General features: G+C 48.7%; 1 protein-coding gene across 2 annotated transcripts in view; it reads left to right on the top strand.

The window, feature by feature from the left end:
- Window positions 1-10,373, top strand: part of LOC143290821 (bone morphogenetic protein 7-like) — a 42,758-nt gene extending 32,385 nt beyond the window's left edge. For both annotated transcript variants that reach the window (XM_076600345.1, XM_076600346.1), the window contains 3 exons: window positions 5,027-5,215; window positions 7,519-7,592; window positions 9,263-10,373. In XM_076600345.1, the coding sequence (XP_076456460.1) occupies window positions 5,027-5,215; window positions 7,519-7,592; window positions 9,263-9,523 (524 nt within the window). In that variant the 3' untranslated portion in view covers window positions 9,524-10,373. The remainder of the gene's footprint in view (window positions 1-5,026; window positions 5,216-7,518; window positions 7,593-9,262) is intronic.
- The last annotated feature ends 407 nt before the right edge of the window (window positions 10,374-10,780 follow it).

Here is a 10,780-nt window from a genome sequence, read left to right as displayed (position 1 = left end):
GGAGCACAGCGGACAGCACAGTGGAATGGAGCACAACGGGGACAGCACAGTGGAATGGAGCACAGCGGACAGCACAGTGGAATGGAGCACAACGGACAGCACAGTGGAATGGAGCACAACGGGGACAGCACAGTGGAATGGAGCACAACGGACAGCACAGTGGAATGGAGCACAACGGGGACAGCACAGTGGAATGGAGCACAACGGGGACAGCACAGTGGAATGGAGCACAACGGGGACAGCACAGTGGAATGGAGCACAACAGACACAGTGGAATGGAGAACAGCACAGTGGAATGGAGCACAACGGACAGCACAGTGGAATGGAGCACAGTGGAATGGAGCACAATGGACAGCACAGTGGAATGGAGCACAATGGACAGCACAGTGGAATGGAGAACAGCACAGTGGAATGGAGCACAACAGACACAGTGGAATGGAGAACAGCACAGTGGAATGGAGCACAACGGACAGCACAGTGGAATGGAGCACAGCGGACAGCACAGTGGAATGGAGCACAACAGACACAGTGGAATGGAGAACAGCACAGTGGAATGGAGCACAACGGACAGCACAGTGGAATGGAGCACAACGGGGACAGCACAGTGGAATGGAGCACAACGGGGACAGCACAGTGGAATGGAGCACAACGGACAGCACAGTGGAATGGAGCACAACGGACAGCACAGTGGAATGGAGCACAACGGGGACAGCACAGTGGAATGGAGCACAGCGGACAGCACAGTGGAATGGAGCACAACGGGGACAGCACAGTGGAATGGAGCACAACGGACAGCACAGTGGAATGGAGCACAACGGGGACAGCACAGTGGAGTGGAGCACAATGGACAGCACAGTGGAATGGAGAACAGCACAGTGGAATGGAGCACAGTGGACAGCACAGTGGAATGGAGAACAGCACAGTGGAATGGAGCACAATGGACAGCACAGTGGAATGGAGAACAGCACAGTGGAATGGAGCACAATGGACAGCACAGTGGAATGGAGAACAGCACAGTGGAATGGAGCACAACGGGGACAGCACAGTGGAATGGAGAACAGCACAGTGGAATGGAGCACAACGGGGACAGCACAGTGGAATGGAGCACAACGGGGACAGCACAGTGGAATGGAGAACAGCACAGTGGAATGGAGCACAATGGACAGCACAGTTGAATGGAGCACAACGTGGACAGCACAGTGGAATGGAGCACAACAGACAGCACAGTGGAATGGAGCACAACGGGGACAGCACAGTGGAATGGAGCACAACGGGGACAGCACAGTGGAATGGAGAACAGCACAGTGGAATGGAGCACAACGGGGACAGCACAGTGGAATGGAGCACAACGGGGACAGCACAGTGGAATGGAGCACAACGGGGGCAGCACAGTGGAATGGAGCACAACGGACAGCACAGTGGAATGGAGAACAGCACAGTGGAATGGAGCACAACGGGGACAGCACAGTGGAATGGAGCACAACGGGGACAGCACAGTGGAGCACAACGGGGACAGCACAGTGGAATGGAGCACAATGGACAGCACAGTGGAATGGAGAACAGCACAGTGGAATGGAGCACAACAGACAGCACAGTGGAATGGAGCACAACGGGGACAGCACAGTGGAATGGAGCACAGCACAGTGGAATGGAGCACAACGGGGACAGCACAGTGGAATGGAGCACAACGGACAGCACAGTGGAATGGAGCACAACAGACACAGTGGAATGGAGAACAGCACAGTGGAATGGAGCACAACGGACAGCACAGTGGAATGGAGAACAGCACAGTGGAATGGAGCACAGCGGACAGCACAGTGGAATGGAGCACAGCGGACAGCACAGTGGAATGGAGCACAGCGGACAGCACAGTGGAATGGAGCACAACGGGGACAGCACAGTGGAATGGAGCACAACGGGGACAGCACAGTGGAATGGAGCACAGCACAGTGGAATGGAGCACAATGGACAGCACAGTCAGCAGAGTGGAAAAAGAGTAGAGTGGAATCTGGAGCAGGGAGTGGAGTAGAACTGAGTCGATTAGAGTGGACTTGAGAGGAGCAGAATAGAGCAGATGTGAGTAGAGTAGAATAGAGTAGTGTAGGGTAGATTAGAGTAGAATTGAGTCGAGTAGATTAGCGTAGCATTTGGTACAATAGAATAGGGTGGATTAGAGCACAGTAGAATGGAGCAGAGTGGAATGGAGTTCGATTTGAGTCAAGGATAATTGAGTGGAGAAGAATCGATTAGAATCGAGTAGACCAGAATAGGGCAGAGTAGAATGGAATGGAAAGAAACCTTGAGGTTTATGTGGCATGATGCACATGCACACGCACACACACATACGCACACAGACACGACACATGCATACACGCACACATACATACGCACACAGACACGACACATGGACACGCACACATACATACGCACACAGACACGACACATGCACACGCACACATACATACGCACACAGACACGACACATGCACACGCACACATACATACGCACACAGACACGACACATGCACACGCACACATACATACGCACACAGACACAACACATGCACACGCACACATACATACGCACGCAGACACAACACATGCACACGCACACATACGTACGCACACAGACACGACACATGTACACGCACACATACATACGCACACAGACACAACACATGCACACGCACACATACATACGCACGCAGACACAACACATGCACACGCACACATACGTACGCACACAGACACAACACATGCACACGCACACATACATACTCACACAGACACGACACATGCACACACGCACACATACATACGCACACAGACACAACACATGCACACGCACACATACATACGCACACAGACACAACACATGCACGCACGCACACATACACACGCACACAGACACAACACATGCACACGCACACACACATACATACGCACACAGACACAACACATGCACGCACGCACACATACATACGCACACAGACACAACACATGCACGCACGCACACATACATACGCACACAGACACAACACATGCACGCACGCACACAGACACACGCACACAGACACAACACATGCACGCACGCACACATACATACGCACACAGACACAACACATGCACGCACGCACACATGCCATCTACTCATTCATTGTGCGAGTATAAGACAGTTACTTCCAAAAGATGTAGTTGATGACTTTTCTTCCAGTATTTCATTAGCCACTGAAAAGATTTTGAATGATTATTCATTGCTTAGAATGTTTTCAGAAATTTTAAACTCCAGTCCAGTTGGTATCCTCCTTTGATGTATTATATTTAATACTGATATTTTTATTTACATTGTTGTAGGTTAATACTTGTTGATATGCATATACATTTCTCCTTCCCATGACAACTCATTCAATACACACCACAACCTCCTTAGACTTTTTCTTATAATATACTTTTCCTCTGATACATAACATAACTTCTTTTTTTTTTTAAACACTAATATTCACATGCATTCCCTTTCCTTTATACACAACTTTACTCATTTCCGTCTAAAAACACTTATAGTGAATAGACGTTAAACTGAAGAAAACACATGCCAAGCAGTGGGCCCTTTTCCCGACTTTCAACCTGGGCCCGTACCTCCAGGTCACCAGCCGCAAAGGTCAGGTGGCGCTCAGAACTCTCAGACTAGTCAGAGTTTAATGTATTTTTATTTGTATTTCTTTTTATCACAACAGATTTCTCTGTGTGAGAGCGCGTCGCTACACTACAGCGCCACCCTTTTTTCTTTTTTTCTTTTTTTTCCTGCATGCAGTTTTATTTGTTTTTCCTATCGATGTGGATTTTTCTACAGAATTTTGCCAGGAACAACCCTTTTGGTGCTGTGGGTTCTTTTACGTGAGCTAAGTGCATGCTGCACACGGGACCTCGGTTTATCGTCTCATCCGAATGACTAGCGTCCAGACAGACCACCACGCAAGGTCTAGTGGAGGGGGAGAAAATATCGGCGGCTGAGCCGTGATTCGAACCAGCGCGCTCAGATTCTCTGGCTTCCTAGGCGGACGCGTTACCTCTAGGCCATCACTCCACATGTACATCGGCCGTTGGCCATGACACAATGAGAAAAACAGCAGGCAGCCCTGCAGAGTTGGGAAGGAGCTGACAGAGCAGAGCAGAGTTGAGCAGAACAGGGTGAAATGGTGTAGAATGAAACCTTGAGGTTTATAAGGCATGAGGCACCCTCCCCCTTCCCTCCCTTCCCTCCCCCTCTTCCCCCAGTCACACACACACACACACACACACACACACAGACTTCCTAGCCTCCAACCTGTACCTCCAGGTCACCAACCTCAAAGGTTTAGGCAGCGCTGCAGGGTGGGAAAAAAAAAGCAAGAGCAGAATAGAGGAGAGTAGAACAGGGGTATAGAGTGGAATCGAGAAGAGCCAAGTAGTGTAGAACAGGGTGAGGTAGTGTAGAATACAATGAGACCTTGAGGTGACGGGCGCAATAGCCAAGTGGTTAAAGCGTTGGACTGTCAGTCTGAGGGTCCCGGGTTCGAATCACGGTGACGGCGCCTGGTGGGTGAAGGGTGGTGATTTTTACGATCTCCCAGGTCAACATATGTGCAGACCTGCTAGTGCCTGAACCCCCTTCGTGTGTATATGCAAGCAGAAGATCAAATACGCACGTTAAAGATCCCGTAATCCATGTCAGCGTTCGGTGGGTTATGGAAACAAGAACATACCCAGCATGCACACCCCCGAAAACGGAGTATGGCTGCCTACATGGCGGGGTAAAAACGGTCATACACGTAAAAGCCCACTTGTGTGCATACGAGTGAACGTGGGAGTTGCAGCCCACGAACGCAGAAGAAGAAGAAGAAGAAGAAGAAGAAACCTTGAGGTTTATAATATAAGGCATGGGGAACACTCACACACACACACACACACACACACAAAGAGACTGGTGAGGACGGAGCAGACTGCTCACACCTTCACCATGGAGCCCCCACCAACCTTTTGTCGAGCAGGCCGCGCCGTGAAGCCGGGGAGGGTCGGCATCGTGGGAACGCGTGGCCCGGCGGACAAGCAGGCGTTCATGGTGGGCTTCTTCCGCATGTCCAACGAGCTGCACACCCGCCGCACACGGTCCACCCGCAAGCGACAGCTGGACGAGATCTCCTACAGCGATGACCCCTACTCCAGCTACGGCCGGAACAGTAAGCTGTTAGGGGGTAGGGTAGTGTTTTCCTTCCGCAGACTCACTACTTTCGTCTGATTTTCCTGGGAATGCCCCCTCCCCCCCTCCCCCCGGTTATTGACTCACTTGTGTAAACAAAGTGAGTCTATGTTTTAACCCGGTGTTCGGTTGTGTGTGTGTGTGTGTGTGTGTGTGTGTCCGTGGTAAACTTTAACATTGACATTTTCTCTGCAAATATTTTGTCAGTTGACACCAAATTAGGCATAAAAATAGGAAAAATTCAGTTCTTTCCAGTCATCTTGTTTAAAACAATACTGCACCTCTGGGTTGGGCACAAAAAAAAAACAACAAAAAAAAAAGAAGCCTAATTATATGCAAACTGCATTTACTGTTATATTTATATTTTTTGTATTCTCTAAACTTGGCATTTTGATCTGATATTCTGACCCAACAACAAGAGCAGTCATTGTTATCATTTTTTGTTCAAACAGGATCTTCTTTTGCTAAGCATGGAAGTTTTATTTATTTTGCAAACGTTTTGGTGCAGATAGTAAAAAAGGGAAATTACTCTGTAATTAATGCTAGGGGACTTAATTTGCTTTAGACTGATCTTTCTCATCTTAAACATTACATTTTGAAATTATACTCGACGGGCGCAATGGCCGAGTGGTTGAAGCGTTGGACTGTCAATCTGAGGGTCCCGGGTTCGAATCACGGTGACGGCGCCTGGTGGGTAAAGGGTGGAGATTTTTACGATCTCCTAGGTCAACATATGTGCAGACCTGCTAGTGCCTGAACCCCCTTCGTGTGTATATGCAAGCAGAAGATCAAATACGCACGTTAAAGATCCTGTAATCCATGTCAGCGTTCGGTGGGTTATGGAAACAAGAACATACCCAGCATGCACACCCCCGAAAACGGAGTATGGCTGCCTACATGGCGGGGTAAAAACGGTCACACACGTAAAAGCCCACTCGTGTGCATACGAGTGAACGCAGAAGAAGAAGAAGAAGAAATTATGCTCAATACATAAAAAGCTTGGATTTTTTTTTTTTTAAGTGTATCACAAGTGAGTCTTGAAGGCCTTGCCTCTCTTGTTCTTAGCAATGATCCTCTACTTAAGCTGTGGCAGGAACAGTAAGCTGTTATGGGAGAGTTCTGCAGACTCACTTTCGTCTAATTTTCGTGGGGATTCTCCCCCCTTTATCGCTTCATTCTGAAAAGGGGTAAGCTCGGTGTGAAAGAAAAGTTTCATTCTAAAAAGTCCCGAGTGAACGAAAAGTATTATCATTTCATTTAAATGATGTGAAATTTTTTTTTTTTTTTTTTTTTCCCCATTTCATTCCAAAAACATCATTTAATTACACATACTTAACCGTGACCCAACTAGTGCAGACTCCGGCAGGGGTCTGACATTCCTGCCTGTGCAAACTACTATCCGCCTATGCGGAGAAAACGGAAACTACGGCCGATAACCTCCCGGAAGTAGGTAACCTCCCCTTTGTCCCGCTGGCTAGGGAATATGAAACAAAAAGCTATTATGTTGTTCACGGCCTTCTTCCTGCTCTGGGTCTGTGTGTGGGTGTGTGTGTGGGTGTGTGTGTGTGTGTGCGCGCGCGCTGTACTGTTCATGCAGTACATAAATATATAATAAAATTTCAGTGTGTGTGTTTGTGTGTGTGTGTGTATGAATGAATGTGTGTGTGTGTGTGTGTGTGTGTGTGTGTGTGTGCTCTGCTGTTCACGCAGTACATATAAATACTAAAATTTTAGTGTGTGTGTTTGTGTGTGTGTGTATGAATGAATGTGTGTGTGTGTGTGTGTGTGTGTGTGTGTGTGTGTGTGTGCTCTACTATTCACGCAGTACATATATATACTAAAATTTTAGTGTGTGTGTTTGTGTGTGTGTGTATGAATGAGTGTGCGTGTGTGTGTGTGTGTGTGTGTGTGTGCGTGCGCTCTACTGTTCATGCAGTACATATATATACTAAAATTTTAGTTTCTGTGTGTGTGTGTGTGTGTGTGTGTATGAATGAATGTGTGTGTGTGTGTGTGTGTGTGTGTGTGTGTGTGTGTGTGTGAATGAATGTGTGTGTGTGTGTGTGTGTGTGTGTGTGTGTGTGTGCGTGCGCTCTACTGTTCATGCAGTACATATATATACTAAAATTTCAGTGTGTGTGTGTGTGTGTGTGTGCGTGCGCTCTACTGTTCATGCAGTACATATATATACTAAAATTTCAGTGTGTGTGTTTGTGTGTGTGTGTGTATGAATGAATGAATGTGTGTGTGTGTGTGTGTGTGTGTGTGTGTGTGTGCGTGCAGCTTTCCCCCAGTTCCGGCGCCAGTCCTGCAGGAGACACACCCTGTACGTCAGTTTCCGCGACTTGGGATGGGAGGTCAGTGTCCGGAATGAGCACTGCTGTAGTGCAGGAGAGTTGTTTGTTTTGTTTTTGTTGTTGTTGTTTTTTTGTCGTTGTTCCCTCCTTGGTGTTGAAAAGAGAAGCCTCATACGTTTTGTTCATGCAGGCACACGGGCCCACACACACTCACACGGTCCACCCGCAAGCGACAGCTGGACGAGATCTCCTACAGCGATGACCCCTACTCACGCACGCACGCGCGCGCGCACACACACACACACACACACACACACACATACGTTTTGTTCATGCATGCACACGGGCCCACACACACTCACACGGTCCACCCGCAAGCGACAGCTGGACGAGATCTCCTACAGCGATGACCCCTACTCACGCACACACACACACACACACACACACACACACACACACACATACGTTTTGTTCATGCAGGCACACGGGCCCACACACACACACACGGTCCACCCGCAAGCGACAGCTGGACGAGATCTCCTACAGCGATGACCCCTACTCACGCACACGCGCACACACACACACACACACACACATACGTTTTGTTCATGCATGGCCACGCACACACACACGTTTTGTTCATGCATGCACACGGGCCCACACACACACACACGGTCCACCCGCAAGCGACAGCTGGACGAGATCTCCTACAGCGATGACCCCTACTCACGCACACGCGCGCACACACACACACACACACACACACGTTTTGTTCATGCATGCACACGGGCCCACACACACTCATCTCATGTCAGTGTCAGCTTCTGTCTCCCTGGTCTTGATGTTCACCGGAGGCCGGTGAACTCTGCACAGTACCGATCATGCAATGTGTCCGTCTCAGTTTCTGTATGTCCCTGTCTCTCTCTCTCTCTCTCTCTCTCTGTCTCTCTAGGGTAGTATTTGATAATATACACTGTATATACGTGTGTGTGTGTTTTAATTGTTCTTTTTTTCTACGATTTATCTAGTATTGTGTAGTGTAGTCCCTGTTCAGGGTTGGGACTGGATGTAATAAAACACAACAGTGTTTATCTGTTATCCTCGAAAATAAGTCTTTGTCTTGTCTTGTCTTGTCTTGTCTCTTTCCCCCACCTCTCTCTCTCTCACTTTCTGTCCTGTGATGTTCACCTGAGGCTGGTGTCACTGCTGTGCACAGTACTGGATCATCTCTCTCTCGCTCGCTCTCTCTCTTTTCTCCCCTCCCTCTCTTTCTATCTATGCCCCGTGATGCTCACCCAAGACCTGGTGTGACCACACACACACACTGCACTGTGCACAGTACTGGATCATCTCTCTCTCGCGCCCTCTCTCTCTCTCTGTCTCTCTTTCACCCCTCTTCTCTCTCTTTCTGTCTCTCTCTCTCTCTCTCCCTCATCTTTGCCCTGTGATGTTGATCCTAGACCTGTGTGACCACTGTGCGCAGTACCTTTTTCATCTCTCTTTCACCCCCCCGGCCCCTTTTCTGTCTCTCTCTCTCCCGCTCCCTCTATCTTTGCTCCGTGATGTTCACCCTCGACCTGTGTGACCGCTGTGCACAGTACTGGATCATCTCTCTTTCACCCCCCCCTCCACACCCCGCCCCCTCTCTCTCTTTCTGTCTGTCTCTCCCTCTCCCTCTATCTTTTTTCTCCGTGATGTTCACCCTAGACCTGTGTGACCGCTGTGCGCAGTACTGGATCATCGCCCCGGAGGGCTACTCGGCCTTCTACTGCGGCGGGGAGTGCGCCTTCCCGCTGAGCGCGCACATGAACGCCACGAACCACGCCATCATCCAGACGCTGGTGCATCTCATGGATCCCTTCATGGCGCCCAAGGCCTGCTGTGCCCCCACCAAGCTGTCCGCCATGTCCGTGCTCTACTTCGACCACAAGTCCAACGTCGTGCTCAAGAGGTACCGCAACATGATCGTCAAGGCCTGCGGCTGTCACTGAAAGCTGTTGTTTGTTTGGGTTTTTTTTGGGTGTGTGTGTGTGGGGGGGGGGAGCTGTGAGGGCTTGACCTGACATGGGGTGGCTTGGGCAGATACATATATATGTATATATGTACACACTGAGGTGTTGGTGGTGTTGTGGGGGGGTGGGGGGTGGAGGAGAGGGAATGGACTGGGTGTTGTAAATGAGAACAGTGGTTTTATTGCATCTTTTTGTGTGTGTTTTTAAAAAAAAAATTTTATTTCAATTTTTTTTTTTAAACCCATATTTGTTCTTGTTGTTGTCGATGAGTGTTCTCTGAATGAAGTCAACTTTGTGTGAAATGTTCGCCGACTGAGAGCAAGGCCACATTTTTTTGTCGTCGGAACGCCGTGAGGGGAGGGGCCACCATGGATCCCTGAATGTCGACGTGGTGCATGCAGGGTCACAGTTTGTTGTTGATGGTCGGGTGACCGATAGCAAGGCGCTGATTTGTTGCTGTAGAGAAACGCCAAGACCGCAAGACTGTGACTGAACGAACAGAGAGCATTGATGAAGAAGGTGGCCCTGGTTAGACACTGAGTATTCATCATGTGGTCACACAGAGTCTTTGATGAAGAAGGTGGCCCTGGTTAGACAATGAATATTCACCATATGGACGCACAAGGTCTTTGATGAAGAAGGTGGCCCTGGTACACAGGGTCTTTGATGAAGAAGGTGGCCCTGATTAGACACTGAATATTCATCATATGGACACACAGAGTCTTTGATGAAGAAGGTAGCCCAGGTTAGACAATGACTATTCATCATCTGAACACACAGTGTCTTTGATGAAGAAGGTGGCCCTGGTTAGAATATTCATCATCTGGACACAGAGTCTTTGATGAAGAAGGTGGCCCTGATTAGACACTGAATATTCACCATATGGACACACAGAGTCTTTGATGAAGAAGGTAGCCCTGGTTAGACAATGAATATTCATCATCTGGACACACAGGGTCTTTGATGAAGAAGGTGGCCCTGATTAGACAATGACTATTCACCATCTGAACACACAGGGTCTTTGATGAAGAAGGTAGCCCTGGTTAGACACTGAATATTCATCATCTGGACACACAGGGTCTTTGATGAAGGTAGCCCTGGTTAGAATATTCATCATATGGACACACAGGGTCTTTGATGAAGAAGGTGGCCCTGGTTAGAATATTCATCATATGGACACACAGGGTCTTTGATGAAGAAGGTGGCCCTGATTAGACACTTGAGTATTCATCATCT

Source organism: Babylonia areolata, chromosome 16 (assembly GCF_041734735.1).
Source record: "Babylonia areolata isolate BAREFJ2019XMU chromosome 16, ASM4173473v1, whole genome shotgun sequence".
NCBI lineage: Eukaryota > Metazoa > Mollusca > Gastropoda > Neogastropoda > Buccinidae > Babylonia > Babylonia areolata.
This window is presented reverse-complemented; position numbering and strand designations above follow the sequence as displayed.